This window comes from Benincasa hispida, chromosome 12 (assembly GCF_009727055.1).
Source record: "Benincasa hispida cultivar B227 chromosome 12, ASM972705v1, whole genome shotgun sequence".
Classification (NCBI taxonomy): Eukaryota; Viridiplantae; Streptophyta; class Magnoliopsida; order Cucurbitales; family Cucurbitaceae; genus Benincasa; species Benincasa hispida.
Genome location: NC_052360.1, coordinates 33034268 through 33056941, shown reverse-complemented (window position 1 = coordinate 33056941; position 22674 = coordinate 33034268). Strand labels below are relative to the sequence as shown.

Below are 22674 nucleotides of genomic sequence, written 5' to 3'. Positions count from 1 at the left end.
TCAAAATATCCATTTCGATATACCCATTGATATGTCCGTAAATTGAAAGGTTTGATAATAATATTAAATATCCATGGATATCTCCAACATCTTTTGTTATTACTTGTAGAACATAAAAAATGTCATTTATTTAGTCCGAATATGAATATGAATACTAATAATATCTATAATTTAATTTTAAAAATAATTTAATTATTAATCTAAATAAAATTTATAAAATACATGATTTACAAAAACATCCCTCGATGTCAATATGATGTCAATATATCCATAAAATTGAAATACTGATGTCGATATTCATGTCTTTATTTTATAAAGCAAAATGTCAAACTATCAAATTTCCGATTAATATTAGAATTCATTGTAAATTGGAAAAATGGTGTCGTTAAAAAATAAGTTGAACAACGTATTTTTTTTTATGTGTGGCGCGTATTGTCGTCTCTACCTAAACGAACTATTATTTTTAAAACAATTTGTTAATTATTTTATTTTGAACTAATTATTTGTTAATGATTTTATTTTGAACAAATTAAAAAGAGAGTTAATGTCTCTTCTGGAATCACTCACATCATATCCATTTCATATACCAACATGAAACTACGTTGACTCAAACGAAAACGGATGAATTTTTTTTCGCAATTCATCAGACCCTTTTTTCTTTTCTCCTCAAATCAATTCAATTTTGTTGCAAACCGACCCAAATTTTTTAGCAATGAAAGAAAATCACATTCTGATAATAACGGTTTCTCTCTGATTTCCGATTTTTCTCTGCATTTCTTCCACCTAATTTCGTTGAAGATGGATACGTTTTGCGGTTTTCGATAATTCTTCGAAAATTTTTCGTCTATCAATGGATTCCTAGCCTTTTCTATGCGCCATCATCTGCAGATTTTCCTTTAAATTCATTAAACTATCGCCTCCTCCCTCTTTTAATCTCTTGTTGTACGGTAAGCATCGATTGGTGTTTCTCAGCTTGTTTGTTATGTGTATTTTGTGTTTTGATTTGCTTGTTGGTGCATCCTGATTTTATTTTCTGCAGAGAAGAAGCCATGGACAGAATCATGTTAATCTAGGATGCTCATTTCATTCGTCATTTTATAAACCTGTAAGAACTCTTATGATTTTTTATTCACTATGTTTATTATGTTCTCTCTTGTGTTTTAGATTAAGACCAAGTTCAATGAGTGGAAGAGTTAAGAAAATGGCTGTTTTCAGGTTGCCCCATTCTTTCATGATTTGTGTACACATTATTTGAAGCTGGACATGTCAACCCAGCAGCAAAATTCTGATTCAAATGGCGTTTCAGGTATTTATCTTCTGCAAATAATGATTGGTCACCGTAGCCCAAGATTTGTTTGTGTTGGTGTTGATTACTTTTGGGCGAGAGGAATTTAAGGGATGGAATTCTTGTAATCTTAGAATGTGTAACCCACTTAGACTTCAATTTGGTGGATGTATTAGTGTTACCCAATACTGGAATAAAATTTTAAGGCTTAGTGTATAGATAAAGATTTGGATAACAATTCTCACCACAACAGTTAATTATCCAATAGTCTAGTAGCAAGTTTCTTCCTTTAAGGCTTAGTGTACAGATAAAGATTTGAATAACAATTCTCACTAGAGCAATTGATTATCCAGTAGTCCAGTAGGAAGCTAAGGGACTTTACTGCAGCCAAATGGCCAGGGGGGTGGGATTGATAGGTTGTTGATTAAGTTAACTGCTCATTCATTGGATTTGTTTAGAATTGGAGCCCCCCTTTGTACTCTTAGCTTCTTGGCTTCTTTTGTTGAATTGTCTTTTTGTACGTCCTCTTGCTTGTTTTTTTTTAGTATTCTTTCATTTTCTCAGACTAAAAAAAGGCTGTAGGTATTGGGAAGCTTTAGATACATTTATATAAGCTTTTTGAATGAACAAGTTATATAGTATTCTCTCCCCAACAACATGTGCTTCATGGTCAAGATGGAAAAAAAATCAGCTGCTATTCTAAGTGTGTTGATAGGTTTTCAAGTTTATATTCAATGGAAGTTTTTTGATCTTTAGATACCCCTTGGAAGTTATAATGTAAGTGGAACAATATATCACTAGAGATAGAACTGGTTCTTGGATTGGATATGGAGTCTAGACTATAGTAAAAGAGATGGAGTATGGACTATAGTAAAAAAGGTGGAGGTTGGGTGGAGAGACAGATCGAGTGTGGTTCCTTTCGACCGTTGTAATCTCTCCTATGAGTGAGAAAATTCATATGACCAGGTGATCCTTCTCAAACCTTAATTTGGGATATTACAAAATCAATTCATTGAAGAATTTGTTCATATACTTTCTTTTATGAGAGTAAGCATGATGGTGAGCATATAATAAACACAATGTTTAATAGGTAACTTGAGTATCAACAGTTAAGAGTAATTAAGTCATAGATTATTTTGAAAAGTTTTTTATTTTTATTGAGATGATACATTATGATGATGTGTTATATAAGTTATCTTCCCCTATTTAAGGTTGAAGAACTATTTTGGGTGTTATAGATAGGTCTCTTATGGACTCGGAAAAACTACTGGGATCTGTGTATGCAGTTGTCCCATTTGATTATATTTTGGAAAGGTCTCACTTTAGGAAGTAAACAACTGTGCGAATAGTTTTTTTTTTTTTTTTTTTAACAAGAAACAAATTATCTGTACGATTTTGTGTATTTTCTTTCCTGTTTTTGTTGTGGAGATTGGAAATAAGGGTGTAGGCATAATCATCATAAACGTGTAGGATTGACATTTACTACTACATGAGTCTCCTCTTCAATATACAGGAATATGTACTGTAGCATTGTGGATAGACACATTTACCATTTATTCAACCGGACTCTTGAGACCTGTTCTCTGCTATCTAAATTCTTGGGTTATTACTCATATGGCTTAAAAAAGTGTGAATGTTACTATTGTTACCGATCTATGGAGAGCTCTGCTCATGCACCTCCATTGCATTGAAATTTCCTTGACACGATTCAAATGTGCCAGGCGCTTGTCTCTTTGAACTCCTGTTTCCAGATTCAGAAATGCAAGGCTGGGACTGGAGTCGGATGCCCTCTGGTATTATATCCTCAATTCTCAATATCTTTTTAACTGATGAATGAAGTCTCCCTACAAATACCAACTACAATCTTGTATCTATCATTTAGTTAATGTCTTTAAAATAGTTAGCTTAAGTCTTTTGTAACCGGCTGAATAGGTTATAAGTTATAAATTAACCAATCCAGCCGGTCACCATTAGAGTTGTATATATAGGCTCTTTAGCCATCATTTTGATCATTATAAATAAAATAATCTCGAAGTTTCTTGGAGCTACTCCATTATTAATTTAGCAGTAGCACTTGTTAAGAAATATTTTTGAGAGAAGATGAATCCAAATTGTAGGAAATGCAATGTCTAGCCAAACTGCTGAGTCAATGACAAGTAATATATTGTCCATTCCTACAAAAACTCAACTTCAGGATTATTAATTACTGAGTTAGGAATCTCTTTTAACTTTATTTTTTTTTAAATGGAAACAAAATTATTCATTGATATAATGAAAGAGTTTAATGCACAAAGTACATGAGAGGAAACAGAATCTCTTTTAATTTTAGTAAATGATCTTTTACTGTAGATTGGTAACAGCAGAATACTTAGTTTAGCTATCAGATCTTCCACTCTTTTTCATTGCTTCAATTCTCTGTAATCTCTTGTATTCAGATTCAGAAACGCAACGCTGGAATTGGAAGAAGGACCAACAGCTCTCTGGTATTATATCTTCAATTCTCAGTATCTTTATAATTGTAATAGCACTTATTTTGGAATATCATTGAAGTTGTAATTGTAGAAAATATAAAATCTAGTCAACCTGCTGATTCTTTGACCAGTAATGTCTTACATTATGAGCAAGTACTTACATGAGATTAATTAATTAGTGAACTGGGGATCATTTACAACTTCCATAGAAATTTTTTTGTTTTTTTTACTGAAGTTTGGGTGCTATGGAGGTTGTCTGGAAGTAAGGTTCTGAAAACAATTTCTACCCTTCTTTTTCCAAGATAATTTTTAATAGTAGTTTTAAAATTAAAAAGAAAAAAAAGAGTAGAAAATGAATACAACATTTTGTTCTTTTTTTTTTTGTTCCTTTTTCTTTTCCTCCATGTAGTTGTTTTAAGATTAAAAGTAGTATTTATATATATGATCATCATTTGTCTTCCAAGTAAAACTTGATTTAAATGTGATTAATGTGTTAAAGGAAAGGAGGAAAAAAAAAAAAGAAGGAAAACACGAGTAAAAAATTCTTTAACAAACAGTTTTAAAATTAAAAAACAATAGAAACTGTTAAAAAAATTATTACAAAGCAGTCTTTAGTAACAAACTAAAAAGGAGGAAGAAAAAAGACACAAGAAAAAAAGAAGGAAAGCATTCGATCAGCATCTTAGTTTTCCTTCTTCATGAGTGATTTACTCGAGGATGTCAAAAGAAATTAAATCGAACAAGCAAGTCCAGATTAGCCTCGAGGTTTTCAAGCAGTGCAATTCTGGACTATCTATGACCGCCTTCTTTTTCATATTTTTATATTAAACCAAACCTTCATTGAGGGAAAAAAAAAAAAGAAGAGAGGATACACAAACCTACCAAAAAAAAAACCCACAATAGAGATTAAGGGGTGTTTGGTTCACCAACATGAGTTGAGTTGAGTTGGTATAATATACCAGCTCATTGTTTGGCCCACCAACTTTAAATGTTGGTGGAGTTGAGTTGGTATATTTTACCAACTCACCCCAACTCTCTTCTTCCAATGTTTTCAATGGCTTCACCCATCGACCACTGTCACATTCCGAGAACTAACTCTTAGCTCCGACAACCACCTTCGATGAAAACTCCAGTGACCAACTCCGGGCTCTGACAACCACCTCCGATGACAACTCTGACGACGAAATCGGGGCTCCGACAACCACCTTCGATGACAGTTCCAACGACCAACTTCGGGCTTCGACAACCTTCGCACGACCAACTCCGACAACCAATTCCGAGCTCTGACAACCACCTCCGTTAACTCAACTCTATCGACCACCTTTGCGCTACCAACTCCAATGACCATTTTCAGGTTCCGACAACCACTTTCGACTACAAACTCTAATGAAAAACACCTTCAATGACCACCTTCAACGACCCACTCAGGGCTTCAACAACTACCTCTGACGAAAAATTCCGCAACCAACTCTAATACCACATTCATGCGATTAACATTCGGACTCCGACAACTCTAATACCACATTCATGCGATTAACATTCGGACTCCAACAGCCACCTTTGACTTTAATCTCCGATAAAAATCATCTTCGATGATCAACTTCGATGACCACCTTCGCTCAACCAACACCAGGATTTCAAAACCACCTCCGATGACAAACTTCGACAACCAACTCTAATACCACCTTTATGCGACCAACTTCAATCTCTGACAACCACCTCCGACTACAAACTCCAGCAAAAGTATCTTCGATGATCAACTTCGACAACCACCTTCGACTATTATAAGATTGATGACTGTTAAAGTATGTTGTAGGGTTGTTGATTATATAAAAAAATATTATTTTGTCTACATCAAGTGCAATATTTATACGTAAAAAATTATAAAAAAATATTTTTATTTAATTGAATTCACATATCAAATGAGTGTTAAGAATATTTAGACGAAAAGTAAGTATGTAGTTGAAAAGTATGTAACATATAAAAAAAAAATCCTGGAATATTTTTCAGCAAGAATTAGCGAAAAATAGAGATTTGTTCTTTGATGATCTTTCAAATTTAGAGGAATTGAAAATGAAATTGTTGAAGAAATGTGGTGACATTTCATTGGCTGCTAAGATGTTATTTTCCTTTTTGGGTATTTTCTGTTTATGTATTTTCTTTTATTGGTTTATTGATGTTTATTTATTCACCTTGTAGAAGGTTGATTATGTACTCTAAATTACTCTGAATTATTCAATAATATACAAATTTAACATGATAACAGCATTAGGTTTAGTCTCATTGAACCCTAGCCGCCAAAGCCCTATTCGATCTTTGCCTCCATCGACAGTCGACAAAGGCAGACTCGTCGCCTGTTATCGCAAAGGTTTTTTGCTTCTTTTCCCTCAATCTTACTAGGGTTTTCTTTGTCACGCCCCTGTTTGTTAGATCCACCATTCATTTGTTCGCCAGCATCATTCGTGGGCTCTTTGTTACAGTCGACCAGGTCTCTTGTGCACTTAGATCTGTCCCTCTGTGCTCGTAGATACGTCTTCGCCCCAAATCCATTGCAACCATCGACCACCTTTGCTACCTCGTTCGTGCTTCTGTCGTTCGTATCTTGTTTGTGTATCAGATTGTATCTGTTTGTGGGTATCTTCCACGCCGCAAAACCATCTTGTCGTAGCTTTGCACCACTCAGTTCGTGCACTAGCCACCGCACGCCAGTCATCCCTGCTACAGATCTGACAGCAAATCTACTCTTCCACCTTAGGTTCGGCGTCGCTCACTGTGGGTTTCATCCGATCTTCAGAATCCTTCAGTTTCATGCCGCTCTGTTGTCTGTCCATCGTGAACTGATTGATTCCAACGTATCGAGGGTTTCAACAAAAAAACCTCTTTGGTTTGGTCAGTAAGGCTGATTTAGCTTCAGTCAAACTGGTTTTTGTTTGGTTTGGTTTGGTTTGGTTTAATTAGTTAGGTTCACTCAGTTTAGTTTAGTTTAATTAGTTGGGTTCACTCAGTTTAGTTTAGTTTAATTAGTTGGGTTCACTCAGTTTGGTGTGGTTTAAGTTGGTCCAATTTGGTTTATTTACAATTATGGTAAATCTCCTTTTGCACAAAGATCTTTGTTCCATTTTCAATTCTGTCGTTTGTGGGTTTTGTTTGAGATCTCTATGAAGATCTTTGTTCTAGCCCAGAAGTCCTTGTTAGTTCTTCGTAGATTTTGTTATAGATCTTTATGTGAGGATCTATGTTTCCAGCCCAAAAGGTTCTCGGTTTCACTCTTCGTGGGTTTTTGTTTCAGCCTAGAAGTTCTTCGTGTTTGGTTTTTCGTGGGGGTTTCTGTTTCCATCCCAGATTTGCTGATTTTTTTTCTAAGTTATCTTTGCAAACTCAAGTTGTTCACTAATCTACTGTCTTGAGTTTGAGGGAGGGTGTTAAAAGAAAATTAGGGTTTATTCCTAATTATTATTTTCTTTTTTGGGTATTGTCCATTTATGTATTTTTCTTTATTGGTTTATTGATGTCTATTTATTCATCTTGTAGAAGGTTGATTATGTACTCTGAATTATTCAATAATATACAAATTTAACACCAAACATCACCCAGTGCTCTTGTGGTCCCTAAAGATTCTATCCTTTCTCTTGATCCCAAACTCCACAAAATGACACACACCTCTACTTGCCACCAAAAAAAAATTTTAAAAAAAATCCCCTTCTCCCATAAAGGAGAGCGGAGAAAGAGATCCTTGATCGTCTATTTGCAATCTTGAAAATTGGTGAAGTAACATCCAAACACCTCAAAGAAACAACTCCACACTGAACTGGTTAAATTGCACCCGGAAAGAAGATGTTCCAGGTCCTCTGCCGCCCTCCTATGAAGAATACAAGAGAACAAACCAACTACTATGGACCCCTAACCAAGATCCAATCCAAGGTAGTAACTCTTTCATGCAAAACCTGCCAAACAAAAAAATTGACCTTCTCGAAAATCTTAACCTTCCACACAGAGGCAACAATTGAAACACTCAATGGGGGTATTGACCAAACACCTAAAGAAAGAATTACTACAGAAGCCTTTGGATGTATACAAGGGCTCCAAGAGAAAACATCCCTCCAATGGGGTTAAGGGGAAACTCCCCCAACAAATAACAAGTCCAGGACATATGGCCACCTAATTTTCTCAACACCTTGGGACTGGTGGAGGAGTGTAGACGTTTGGCAAACCAGGGTTTGTGATACACTTTCAAGCTGAAAAATATTATATCATTCATCAAAATCTAGAATGAAGAAGTGATTGGTTATTTGCTTTCTAAATCGTAGACTTTAGAAGATGAAGTCAGATTTTTTGGAAGAAGTGAGTGGCTTGACTGACTATCAAAAGATTCTCAGAATAGTTTGGTCTCTAGAAGGGTCTGGGTTTTTTTCTTTTTTCTACTAGATCTGCCTACCAGATTCTGACCAGCTATGGTTCTCATCTACGAGAACCTCCAAGGTTAGCAAGACCTTAGCAAACAAGATCTGGAAGAATAAATGTCCAAAGAGGGCGAAAGTTTTTCATTGGTCTTTGGCTTTGAAGAGCTTAAACATGGATGACATGTTGCAAAGAAAGTTCAGTGGCTGGTCTTTCCCACCGGGTTTAAATTTTGCTTAAATGATGGGGAATCATTGATCATTTGTTCCTCCATTGTGAGTTTGCGTCTCGGTCCTGAAAGTCTGTTGTGGGGCTTTTAAGCATTTCTTTTTGCCTCCCTAGAAAAATAGGGATGAGATGGTGGAGGGTTTGAATGCTTGGAATTTGACGCAGGGTGATTGCTAGTTGTGCCTTCAGAGCTCTTTTATAGCACATGTGGAAGGAAAGAAACGCTAGAACTACATTTTCATAGTTTTCGATCTCTTGGTGGATTCCTTTACACAAGAAATTAATGAATATATTCTTTTGATGTTTCTTATTAAAAAAAAACAACAAAATTGCTGCTTATTGAATTCAAAAAGGTTAGAATATTTTCTACTCTTTATTCATCAAGATTATTTCGAAAATAGGACAATAGGGGTAGGGGGACTTGAACCGTGGTTCCATGGACCTTTTGGTCGCTTACACATCTTGGTGTCATTTGAGCTATGTTCGCTTTGGCTTGAAAATGGTTTATTATGATAAGAATTAAGATGAATGAAACACTTACATTAGCCACATTCTCACAAAGTATTAGGCAATTAAGGGAGAGATTTTAGGTCAATTAATCTCACTAACACAGTTTATAAGATGTAGGCTAATGTTCTTGAAAAATGCTAAAATATTTCCCCCTTCTACTATCTTAAGGTCCGATTGGCTTTCCTTCATGGTAGGCAAAATTTTCATCCTATTTCTTTAGTTAACTAAATAGTGGATGACTGGAAGAGGAAGTAAAAAAGGTAACTTGATCTAGAGAGTGTTTTACTATGTTGATTTGGACTTTCTTGATGCAATTCTTGATGAGGGCTTCAGGGAAAAAGTTGAAGTATGTGGATGATGGTCTGCATTTCTAGTGCTGACTATTCTACTTTGATTGATGGTTGGCTTGCAGGCTAAGATTTCTCTTGTTAAGCCGAGAAATCTTTTTCCTCTTCCAGCTCTCCGAGGTTGACAAGGGTCTCTGATTGAAGGGGTTTAACCTATGAAGCATAGACACGGATACGGTTACACGATACGGATACGATCAGATACGACGATTCGTTAATTTCTAAAAAACTAAGATACGGATTCATCTAAGGATACGTCATTTTTTATATATTTTTTTAATATATATATATTTCTAAATAACGAGGATACTAATATATTGAAGATACATTTTCTTTTTCTTAAAAAAAGTCTAGGATATAGATAAATTTAGCATACAAGTTAATAACAACAACACAAAATAGAATACAAACACTAAAATACAATACAAAAAAAAAAAGCAACATCTAAGATGTTGTAGTACAATAGTTAATAAAATGCAATAAAAAGTGACTCATATTACAAAGAAGAAGAAGAATATTAGAGGGAGAAGTATGAAGATAAACGAAGAACTTCTTCATTGAATTGTTAAAGATATCCAAATGGTTTATATTTTGGTGGACTTTGTTGGAAATCAAATGTGAAGATAAAAATTAGATGATTCTAGGGTTTGGTCTTTTATTTATTTATTTTTTCCTTTTAGTTTTAGACTCAGAGTAGTGAGCTTTTCAAATAGGTTGTCTAGGAAAAATTAGATGAGTTGCTTGTCTTTTTTCTTTAAAAAAAGGTACGCGTAGAAATAGATACGTCAAATTGCGTGTCAGATACGTATCTGGGAAGTATCGATATCCGATACGTGTCTGATACAGATTCTTTGTCTCACATGAAGTATCTGTGCTTCATAGGGTTCAACACTGGTCGAAATAGGATTTGTGTCCATTTGCATTTTCTTGATGGTACGCTTTGAGGTTCTTCCCAAGAATATCAAAATGATAGCAACCTTCTCAATTTGGTTCAAGCTTTTTTCGGGCTTCTAGTTTCCACATTAAGGAACCACTCAACTTGGTGTTGTTGTATGTTATAAATCTATAGAACCCAAATTTGAAGGTCATACCTGATATTGAATTCAATTTTATTCTCGTTCAGATTAAGTTTGAGTATACTTGTTTCTCCAATTCTAATCCCTGATGCATACACATGTTCTACTTTCTTGAGTATTGCATTGATTTCTCATTGATAACGGTCATGCTATTTTTATGTTCTTTTGGAATGAGTTACGTTTATTAGTCTTATATCTTCGCCTGACATAGTAGAAGAAGTCCTGTGATCTATATTAATGTGTGTTGCCATCCATCAGGCCCCCAGAAAAGGTTGGAAGATCTGTTGCGGCAATCTGGTAATAAGTATTGTGCAGATTGCGGATCACCGGATCCAAAATGGGTGTAAGTCTAAATGTTTTATTTAATAGCCAGTTCTTTTACTTAGTTATTCGTTCATACAAGTTGCAAATTGACTCTTTCTCCTTTCAGTCTTGATTGAATTGTAATGTGGTGTGTGGGAAATGTGATGAAAATTTTAAAAGCTCAGTGCTATTGAATTGTTCAAGAGAGAAGGTCCATTCCTTAGACTCAAATTTCTTCTGACATTAATAGAACAGTTTTTCTGTTTTGTCTTTGTTTATATCCCTTTTTCTTTACTCCTTTTCATATGCAACCATGGGGAAGCTATTCTCTCTTGGAAATTCCGCCCTCATATTAGTTATCCAGAGGTTGAATAGATGGATTAAACTTTAGCCAACCGACCAGTTTCATATATAGCATGCCTCCTTCTCTCTCTTTTCTGGGGCACAGGGAGGGAGTGAGGGTAGAGTGCAGTATGATTGTGTTGAGGTCTTTATTCTGGCTGCTTCTGGAAGCAACAGATGAATTATATTAGGGAATTGGGATCTTAATCTACTTAGGCAGACCATTGAATCTATGTTTGGGAGTGCTTTTGAAATTGTTAAATCACTTTTCTCATATATAAAATCACTTCGAAACACACTTTCACTCAAAATCAACGCTATATTTGATTTAAAACTTTTAACACATTTTTCATACTATTGAAATTGATTTTAAATGATTAAAAACATTTTTTTGAGTAATTTTGAAAATGACAAAAATGACTTTAACTATTTGGAATCACTCCCAAACATACCATATATCTCTTTATAGGCCACTTTATGTCACTCCTGCTTCAGTTACTTCGATCACCCTCAGTGTCTTAGGTGGTTTCTACATCACACAAAATGTTAACAACTATTAACTTTGATATCTTCTGACACTTCTTTTCAATATATGTTTCAATATTGAGAATTTAGTATTTTGTTTTTAACCTCTGGTTTATGAATGCAGATCGTTAAATTTGGGAGTGTTTATCTGTATAAAGTGTTCTGGAGTACACAGAAGTCTTGGAGTTCATATCTCTAAGGTTTCTCCTTTTCTTTTTCCTTCTCTTCTTTTATTGTGGCTTGTTTATTCTCCTAATAGCAAACACGCATAGTACGTCTCGACCATGCTGCTTGATGACATGGCCGTTTTAGATAAGCTTTCCTTGTTACAAAATTTTATGGCACTGGACGACATCAGAAGGAAGGTCAGCATATCAACATTGCTGAAGAAAAATTGTCAAAAAATCTGATGCTGCAGAATCACAATCCAAATAATAGATTACATTTGTCAAAGAGTCTTGAAAATAAAAAATAAAAAAATAAAAAATAAACAATAAAAACACTTTTAGAATTTGGCTAAGAATTCAAATGGTTGTTAAATGGGTCTGCAGTGCTTTCTGTTAACTATTTTTGTATGAGTTTCTATACTGAAGGTTCCTATCTCTGATGCAATGCATTTATGATCTAAAGTTTCTACAATAAATACCAGGTTTTCTCAGTGAAACTAGATAATTGGACGGATGAACAAGTTAATACTTTGATAAGCATGGGCGGAAACGCAGATGTAAACAAGAAATATGAAGCTGGCATCATCGATGTGAACCGAAAACCGAAACCAGATTCTTGTATAGAGGAGCGCTTCGAGTTTATAAGGTATTGCTAGCACATGTATTTAATGTATCCAGGAATATGAAATGTTGAGGTCATTCTATTAAAGAATCACATTTCTTGTAAATTCAGGAGAAAGTATGAACTGCTGCAATTTTATAACGCCAATAGTAGTCAAAATTCTAGTGATAACAACTCATTTAGTAAAAGAAGTTCATCATGCCCCCAAAGTAGTAACTCTTCAAGCAAGCATGGTAGCCACGACAAAAGACACTTCGAGAAGCAAGCTACTAGGCATCGCATCGGGCACGCATTTCGTAACAGCCGGGTAAGAAGAGATAGTGAGCACAAGAATTCTGACAAGAACAGCCCTGCAGTCTCAAGACAAGCATCGGTAATAACTGCTACTTCTATTACACATTCTGATTATGGATTTTTCTTATTAGTGATTTGATTTCATTTTGTGGTTAAAGTTGGCTAAGGTCCCGTTAGGTAACCATTTGGTTTTTGAAAATTGGGCCTATTTTCTTTCAATTTTCTGCAATAGTTTTCATCGTTCTCAAGTAAAAGAGTTGAATTCTTAGTCAAATTCTTTTTTTAAAAAAAAAAGAAAAAGAAAAAGAAAAAGAAAAGAAAAACAAAGGATTTTGAAAAAAACTACTTTTATTTTAGTTTTTAAAACTACTTTTATTTTGGTAAAAAGTAGATAACAAAGTAAGAAATTTAGAGGTAGAAGGGGGATTTGTAAGCTTATTTTCAAAAACTAAAAACCAAAAAGCAAATAGTTACCAAACGCGGCCTAAGTTATCCGAGTGCAGTAGGGATTAAAAAACAACATTTCATTTTGAATTTTTTGGTTGCTACCATCTCCCAATTTAAGATATTGGAAGCAAACAACTTCTTTGAGGACCAAAAAGAGAATTACTTAAACTAATAGGGATCATTTAATATATTGAGTCATAAAAATGTTTGTTTAAGTTATGGACAATACATTCAAGAAGAGGGCACTGAGTAAGCACACTTATCAGTTCTACTGAGTTCAAAATGGTTTTATTAGCCAACTCATTTAAACACATACAATGGCACGTTCTCCATCAATGAAAAGTTGAAAAGTTATAGCTGGAACTTTGAGCTGGCAGTCTAATTTATGTTGTAGTCTTGGAGATTAGTGACTGAAACCCAAAGGGGATGCGTGTAGGAAATAAAAGCAAAGAAGCGTCGTGGCTTAACTTTTTATTGGTTGTGTTGTGGCTTAATTGTTTTTGGTTTCATATGGATGTTGGTTCTTATTACATCAGATGTAATGTTTGTAGGCAGGTATGGTTGAATTTGTTGGCTTGGTTAAGGTCAATGTGGTTAGAGGCACAAACCTAGCTGTTCGAGACGTGGTGACCAGCGATCCCTATGTAATTCTCACGTTAGGCCATCAAGTGAGCCTCTCTTATATAAATTTGGTCCACATTTAAGGTGAAGATATGTATCAGCTACATTTTTATTTGGCAGTGACTTCTATTGTCATATGTTGCAGTCGGTGAGGACTCGCGTCATAAAGAACAACCTAAACCCAGTTTGGAATGAGAGCCTAATGTTGTCGATTCCTGAGCATATCCCTCCGCTGAAAGTGGTAAGCAACAACATAGCTTTGGCAAATGTTAGAACATCATAGAACGAAATCATGATTTCAATAACTAAGTCAAAATTTGAGTACTATTTTGTAGAAAGTTAAGTCTCTTATTCCAAATTCAACACTGTTTTCTTTACCGAAAGCATCTTCATCAAGGACCCTGTTGCATACCCTTTTGCAATTAATTTTCTGATTGTATTTGATCATTTACAGTTAGTAAGATACCAAATAATGTATAATCATGTTTTTAGGCTTCTGATTGTATTTAATCACTTACAGTTAGATATGAAATGATGATTTCTACAACTTCATCAAGGAACCTCTTGTATGATCATATGTTCTAAAGCTTTTGATTGTATTAGTGTTAGATCATTTACAAAGTTAGTAAGATACAAAATGATGAATTCTGCAGCTTGTCTATGATAAGGACACATTTTCAACTGATGATTTTATGGGTGAAGCCGAAATCGACATTCAACCGTTGGTCGCTGCGACCAAGGCCTATGAGAAGTCCACAATTGATGAATCAATGCAGCTGGGAAAGTGGGTGGCAAATAATGACAATAACTTGGTAAAAGATGGAATCATTAACCTTGTAGATGGAAAGGTCAGACAGGATATATCTCTTAGATTGCAGAATGTGGAAAGAGGTGTCCTTGAGATTGAACTAGAATGCATTCCTCTTACACAATAGCTCATGCCATGGTGTGAAGTGTTGAAATCACATCATTTTAGATCCAAAAGCACTATTTTATATTAAGTCAATTACTGACAAAATTTGAAAATTACTTTGTTGTTAGCTATGATGGAGGCACCTTCAAATGGGTTTTCATTGCAAGGAGGGAAAAAAAAAAAAAAAAAAAAGAGATAATGTTCCTTACTGTAGCTGTTGTATATTATTGATAAATAAGATGGTGGTGGAATATATGCTAGATTAATCTGCCTTTGTTTCTGCCATGTTTGTTAATTTATTTGTAATGAGTAAAAGAAACTAGAGATGTGTTAACTACTTCACAGCCTTAACATAGTTTAAAACGGCAAGAGTGTTTGCAATTATTTGCTCAAATATTTTGGTCTTCACAATAGCATATTTCTCAGTGTTATAAAATCTTTAGTAACAAGGGAATTGTTAAGGCATTTGATTATCTATCTATTGGTTGAGATTATTGTCTAATTGTGATCATCCTTCACTAATTTTGGCCTGAAAAACTGAAAAACTAAATAAGGGGATTTGAAAGAATACTTGATATTTTATTGCAAAGAAGGGAACTACGTCAAAAATAATGTTTCATTTAAATCAAAATTTTATTTTGGTCCATGTGATTTGGGTTAGTCCCTGAAATTAGTATTTGATAGTTTATTGTTTATTTTTTTCAGGGAAAAAAATCTCTATTAACATTCTCATTCTCTTTATAAATTTTAGAAATATATTCCCAAGGGTTTTTTCTTATATGAAAATTGTTATTATTATTATTATTATTTAACCAATTGTGACAAAAATTAGCTTTTAGAAACTAAATTTGAACTATTAAAAATAGACTAAAATATAATGAAATTCAAAGTAGATGGACCAAAATGGTATTTGATTTTTTTTTTCTTAAGAAAAAAATCTAATGGTTTTAACATATTGTATATTCACTCCTCCATGTTTTCCATTGTAAGTTGTACCAATTATTTAATTTTAAATGCTAGTGATAGCAAGAGTGATTTTTTTCACCTCATAAGATAAATGTGAGATAATGCAATAACCACTTTGATACTAAATCTTAATTAATATAGTTAGCGATAATTGATATAATTGTCAGTGATAATTAGAATGACCTTCCATTCTAGAGGTGGGAAGTTTGATTCCCCATCTCTATAATTGTTGTATTCAAAAAAAGAAAAAAAAAGTAAATATGTACTTTGACTAGGAAGTTAGAGATTCAAATTCTCTATATTCCCTGAAGCATTGTGTTGAACTAAAATAAAAAGTAAAACAAAACTACGACTTCATAATAAAACCTTCTCCAGCTAGGAGCTTAATTGGATCCTTATCTAAAATCAGAATCAAAGCAAGTTGGAAGCTAAGATATCTGGTAATGTGCCCTTGACCTAGGTGTAAAGGTCTTAACGTACTTAATTACCATACAACCAAGTTTATCAATCCATAATCAAAATTGATGTAATCATCATGGAATTCGATTGATCTACCAATCGTCATGGGTCACAATCGTAAATATAATTAAATTGTTTTTTATCACGTTTATATAGAATTATGAATTTGTCACATTTACTGTTCCCACTACCGTTATCGTTTGATCTTAACGGTAATAGAAAATGTGACAGATTCATAATCCTCATATTGTAAAAGCAGATAATGATAACAGTAAACGTAGTGAGTCCAACATAATTTTCAAACACAACCAAATTGAGTACGCTCCATCCCTCAAATAGATTACACATTTTGATTATAGATTTTGAGGTAGACCCCACAATTCATTACAATTACAGAATAGATGAACAACAACAAACGTAATCAAAATGAGACCCATTTTTCAAGTTATCATTGATGGATTATGTTTCACTTGAGATAAACATAACCTATAATTGATTCTATCTTAATCCTAAAAGCACAACAATCAAGGTCTACAATGATATTCAAATCAAACAATTCATCAGTATAGTGAGTTCACACTCGTAGATATGCTAAGCAAGAACTACATTGTTACCAACATTAGCAGTAGCACTACCAAGTGAAGACTCTGTTCATCATAGTTGTGAGATAGAACCTAAAATGGTTCTCAAGAGTCCCCATAGGGTAATGTAAATCTCTACTCTCAAAAAAGCTGTTTTCCTTGCAATAGAATATCTTATAACATGATGCCAACGGAGGCTATTTTAGACCGTTGAGACATCTTTATGCTCTTTCTTTTACGTCCTTGAACAGAATCTATTCTATAAGTTGTACAATTGTGTCCTTAAGATCTTAATGTTCTGTCTGTTCGTCTTTGGTATGGAACCAAATTATCATCCTATTAAAACCTAAGTCAAGCTTGGGACAAGTGACAAACATTCCTATATTTGACACTTTGCAAAATTTTGAGATGCTAAACACAATCAGGAAAAGAAAAAAATACATGTTCAATTATAACAATGAATTTACCTGGCTGTTTTCCCAATCACCAGGCAATGTCCTTTAAAGATCTGAGAATTGCAGCTCCATAGGTGAAACAGGGCTGAAAAAATGCCAACTTGAATCATGGAAAGCATCAAAATAATCATCTGAAACTGTCTTGATTTTTATCTCTTTTGTGAACTTTCTAGAGGCTAAGATGTACTTTGCTGAATCAACAACGGGTGAGTTCTTGAATTCAGATACAAACTGTTCATAGATCTCAAAGCTATTCCCAAACAACACAACATGATTCAACAGCTCCACTGTCCAATTTTCCTGTAAAAGATTGTTGTACAACTCTGCCTCGCAATGGGGCATGAAGAACATTGTTGGCTTCTGTGCACATCGTCGTCCTTGCTCATTAACTGATATAACAGAACAGCCAAAGGACTCCATTAACCGACATTCAGTTGCAGAAAGAATTGGATCAAACACCTCCAAACTTCCAATCCAACTAAATTTTCTCTTCAACAATATTGCAAGACCGAGCTGCAAACGAGGATTTTCATAATTCTCTATGCTTCCTACGCCATAGATAACCATCCCCATCTTTGATTCCGAAGCCAAAACCCTATTTAACGATTCCAAGACTGGCTTTGTTCCAAGCTCCTCAACAAGAGTTTGAAAAAATTGGGAACTCTCAACTTTCTTGATACAGATTTCCATCTTCTGCAACAGTTTCGATTCCCTGATTGTATCATTAGCCTGATCAGTGGGAGACCAAGTCCGTTGATCTTCTCGATTACTTAGCTTCCGAAAAATTTTCCTCTGCCTGCCACGACGAGGTAACACAACCGTCCAGTCGCCATTATTTGACTGATCCGGAATGGCGAGAGTTTTTGCCGACGCTGCCATCGTTCAAGAGATAATCGCCGAGGCCTGACTATAGCTTCTCGTTTCTAAGCTAAAGAATTATCAGAAAGCAACATGAAAATTCCGCAATAAATCAAAAGATTCAGCACCATCAAAGTTTTGTACTCATTCTACTGGTGAAAGCGATACGATTGTGAACATTAAATCTCGGATTCAGGATAAACTAGCCTAAGATTCAATCGAGGGATCGCCAAATTGAATCGGGAGCACAGAATTGTTTGTAGAAGACGAAATAAGGAAGATGGTGAAGAAAATCCAGTGAATGATATCGACATCAGAAACCAAAAACACATGAACAGAACAAATTTGAGTTGAAGAACGGAGAATAAATTGGAAGGGATTTTGAGTCACAAACCTGATTGGCTTTCGATTCTTCTCTTTCCTGGATGCACAAGGCACCGAAGGCAGCGAATTTGGTTGTAGTGCTGGTTCATGATTGGACGGCGGGCAGCATCTCTAGCTTTTGGAGGTTAGTCAATAAGAGCCGATAAGCACTTTTTACTCCATTTTTGTTTAGGTAAATTGGTTAAATTACAAGTTTAGCACTCTTATGATTTGACTGACTTATTAATTCAGTGGAGACTTTTAAGGATTATTGGAGGAGATTTTAAAGCGTGTGATTCATATGTCTAGAGTACAGGATTTGAAAGTCTCATCTATTTTTCACTATATTTATCATTAAATAATACTTGGTAAAACCAAAGTTCAACTCAGAGATTTTAGGTAGAAACAAGAATAAAAGTGATATATCTTGACATCACGACATTCACAGATTATCATGCAAAATAATAACAATAGTGTCGTAAAATGTAAATTGCAAAGCATAGAATTATAAAGAGGATGTGTTGGGAAGAAATTTGCAAGAACGTAGGCTTGATGTTTTCGGTTGATGGATGATGGGGGTTGAGGCTAATACCACTCTTCTTTTGACCAAAACCCCATTTGACTAATAACTTGGTAAAAAAGAACACATTCGTGTTGATATCTACCTCTTAGATAATATTACCTCAATCATCATATATCTATAGTTAAATGCTTTTGCTCATCACATAGAGTGGGTACCTTAGCTTTAAGGCACTTACCTCCCGATAGTATTGTTATTCCACACTTCATTGCTCTCTTGAGTAGTTGAAGAGCTAATACTCTCCTTGGTCGGTCAAACGAATTCAAGCATACTACACTACCTCCACGTTACTAAGGACCAAGTATTAATCACACATTATAGTTGTTGGAAAATTGGTTTTCACCCCCATCCCACCTTTAGTTTAGCCACTCATGACAAAAAGTAAAAAAATAATGAGTGTGAAAGTAAGGGGAACTAACTTTATATTATATATTATATCTTATATAATATATAACCTATAGTTTATATTATATCACATAAAATATAAACTAACTTTATATTCTCTCATATAATCTATAGTTTTAATATGGATCATATTCACACTAATTTAACCTATAGTTTTTATATGAATCACATTCATACAATTAATATATTCAAATATTTATTTCAATAAACTTTATATATAATGTATATATATATGTTATATTAATTGCATCTCATACAATTAATTTGAACAATTCAAATTAATCCAATTAATTGATTCTCACTAACCCTTATTGAGCTAGCAAGAGAACCTTATGGACCTACAGATTAGAAGCTCCAATGATACGAGATTAATTAATTAAACTTAATTTTAAAATTCACTAATTGTTGGTCACTCCACTAAAGACCGACAGCTGCACTCTTCGCACTGTAGATATATTTTTGTGTCTATTGGATATAATCAACAATAGTAAGTTGACATTTTATAAATTGCTCATAACTATAGTTGAGTCAAAATTATTGTTTTACCCCTGTAGTTATATCTAACTCATTAAATACCACTGATCCTTCTAAAGAACAATTAGTCATAGTCCAACTATAATAAGACCCCTCCCTGGCCAGTGAGGGTGTGAAATGTCTCGTTGTTCAAGACCTGAAATTAGCCCTTAAGGGAGTAATTTATCTACTTACCCTAACAACGAGAAAAGTGAGATCTTTCTTATATGGTTGTGTTCTCAGCTTCCTACTCAGAAGAACCCCCAAAATAGCAAAATGGTAGGCATATTGAGTCGGCGAATCAGGCCACTCTCACTCATACAGATCAAGGGGACCATTATCATAGGCAATCATTCATATCTCACTCAAGATTAAGGTCAAGTCACGTATAATCATCTTAGTGAAATGCAAGTCTCTTCAAGTAACAATGTTATAAAGAGAGATCAATCATTTTGTGGTTTGGTCTTATACAAACTCTTTGTATAGGATACCTCCACTCGTATGTCTCCACATGAAGGATCAAGATCAGATCATTTGTAACAATTTACAACTGAAGGAAATCGAACACAAGGATTTCCATTAGCAGCCGAAAAGATCATTCCAAATTACAATCATGTATGAACATTACAAATTACAGTCGTAAATAAAATAAATGGTTATGCATTCATTATAGAAATTACAACATGATACAATAAGAAATCAAGGAGAAATCTCTACGCACGTTTGTAGACTCGTCTCCATGCTACTTGCTCATGCACGCTCGAACACAAGAACCTCGAACGCTCAAATAACACGACTGCTACACAACACGAACACTGAGGCACTCGTCCTCTGCGATCGTCTTGGTCACGAACACCCCAACAACACGAACGGCCTCCACAGAACTTCGACGGTGTCGAGTTGAGTATGACACCACCAAGAAGGTTACCTTGGTATTCTCGGTGTGATAATCCAGAGGGTGGGCTCTGTGCAGACTTGATTTGAGACAGAAGAAGAAGGAAACAACAATCGTATACACGATTGGGCAAGTGGGAGATGGCTGAAACCTATCGTATAGGTCGATGCTCAATCGTTTAGCTCATTGCTTAGTTATATGTCTATCGCTTACAAAACACTACATGATCATCTAGCTCGCTCAAGCTGTCGCTTAGTAAATCGTATTTACTTGACAACTTCCGTTCGTGAGATTCCGATTGAGAAAAATCTCCAAAACAATTTTGACCAAAACTTACTAAAATTAGGAAAACAATTTTTCTTTTATCTCACGGTTACCGTGAACCACCAATAACCTCTCACTCAATTGGTTATTAGAGAAAAAGAATTAATTATCCAATAATTAATATTATTATAAATATAAATGATAACCAACTTATCATACTATATTAATAACCTATAGTTTTAATATTTCATCTCATGAAACATATAAACTATAGTTCTTTTTCTATTCCATAGTACTTAATGTAAATCTCATTTACATCAATCCTCCACTAGATGTATCTCATACATCATATCGATCATACCATATATAATCGAATTACCTCTTGTCAATTTGAACATTTCAAATCAGCACCAACAACTGATCCTCAACTGAATCCATTGAGCTACCAAGGGGACCTTATGAACCTATAGCTTGAAGCTTCAACGGTACGTGAATAACTGACTAAACTCTTTAGTCACGGGATCCACCATCTGTTAACTATTAGGCACTCCACTAAAGACCGACAGGTTAACTCTTCTTACCACAGATATATTATGTATCCATTTTAACCAATCAGCAGTGCGACAACCTTTTACAGATCGCTCGTAAGTACAGCTGGGCCAATTACCGTTATGCCTCTGTAGTTACATCTAACTCTTTAAATATCACTGATCCCTCTAATGAACATAAGTCATAGTCATACTATGACCGAGTCCTCTCTTCCAAAAAGAAGTTATGGTCACTATGTTCAAGCCCTGGAATCAGTCATTAAGGGAGAAATCTCTCTACTTATCCCTGCTTCGGGAAATGAGTCAATTCCATTTTGTGGACTGAGTTCCCAGCTCCCAGATCAGACAAATCCCCAAAAAGGTAAGTATATTGAGTTGGAAATCTGGTCACTCTCACCCATACTAATCAAAGGATCGCCCTCAAAGGCAGGAATTCCCAAAACACTCAGGATTGAGGTCGTGTCACCTATGGTCATTTAGGTGAGATGTAAGTCTCTAGTATCAACGGCGTTATATACAGAGTCTATTCATCTCGTGGTTTGGATCTTATACAAACTCTTTGTATAGGACACTCCTGCTCGCACGTCTCTACATGAATGGTCAAGATCTACCATCTGTAGTAGTTTACAACACTTGCAAACCTCTACAAAGTGGGTCGTATCCGTAGTGTTACGAGGATCAGGTATCCCACCTTAATCCTTATACTACATACCTATTTAGGTTATCATTTAAGGCATGATCCACTTGTATATCACATATACATGCTTAAGTTCATATAAGACAACCAAGGAGTTTTGTTTATTGGATATGAGTAAATGCCAGAATGAAATAACATTTATTTTATTAATAAAACAATGTGTATCTTTACAAAACAACGAGACTCCGGGAGAATTAGGACACTAATCCCAACAACAACAATTACAAAGTGGGTTGTATCCATAGTGTCACTAGGATAAGATACTCAGTCGTATCTGTCTACTACAAACCTTTCAGGTTGTTACTTAAACATAATCCATTTGTATGTCACCACATACATGTTTAAGCTACATTAAATAACCTAGGATCTTGGTTTATTGGTTTTTGGTTGATGAAAACTAAACGTCAAATAAAATAATATTTTATTTTATTAAACAAATAATTGGTTTGTACAAATAATATACAGACTACGAAACCACGAAATTTAGGGCATCAACCCCAATAATCTCTCACTTATCTTAAAGCTAGTGGGGTGTACAAAT

The 22674-nt window shown here is 34.6% G+C and overlaps 2 protein-coding genes across 5 annotated transcripts; one reads left to right on the top strand and one right to left on the bottom strand.

Moving 5' to 3' along the window:
• Window positions 1-559: 559 nt before the first annotated feature.
• Window positions 560-14829, top strand: LOC120068446 (probable ADP-ribosylation factor GTPase-activating protein AGD11). 2 transcript variants are annotated; one of them, XM_039020218.1, is made up of 12 exons: window positions 561-947; window positions 1040-1105; window positions 1216-1306; window positions 3007-3078; window positions 3721-3768; window positions 10574-10658; window positions 11610-11685; window positions 12135-12298; window positions 12386-12647; window positions 13567-13683; window positions 13782-13877; window positions 14290-14829. In XM_039020218.1, the coding sequence occupies exons 3-12, from the start codon at window positions 1264-1266 to the stop codon at window positions 14569-14571; spliced, it is 1245 nt and encodes a 414-aa protein (XP_038876146.1). In that variant the 5' UTR covers window positions 561-947; window positions 1040-1105; window positions 1216-1263; the 3' UTR covers window positions 14572-14829. The 2 variants fall into 2 exon arrangements, with proteins under 2 accessions (XP_038876147.1, XP_038876146.1); XM_039020219.1 differs by lacking the exon at window positions 1040-1105 and having other exon boundaries at window positions 560-947; window positions 1165-1306.
• On the bottom strand, window positions 11811-18494 carry LOC120068447 (protein SENSITIVITY TO RED LIGHT REDUCED 1). Of its 3 annotated transcripts, none has more exons than XM_039020221.1 (2): window positions 17023-18494; window positions 11811-11829 (listed from the first exon to the last, which is right to left on the bottom strand). In XM_039020221.1, exon 1 carries the CDS (start codon window positions 17887-17889, stop codon window positions 17056-17058), a length of 834 nt encoding a protein of 277 aa, XP_038876149.1. In that variant the 5' UTR covers window positions 17890-18494; the 3' UTR covers window positions 11811-11829; window positions 17023-17055. The 3 variants fall into 3 exon arrangements, with proteins under 3 accessions (XP_038876149.1, XP_038876150.1, XP_038876148.1); XM_039020222.1 differs by lacking the exon at window positions 11811-11829 and having other exon boundaries at window positions 16302-17933; window positions 18263-18492; XM_039020220.1 differs by lacking the exon at window positions 11811-11829 and having other exon boundaries at window positions 16302-17938; window positions 18263-18490.
• Between the last annotated feature and the right edge of the window lie 4180 nt (window positions 18495-22674).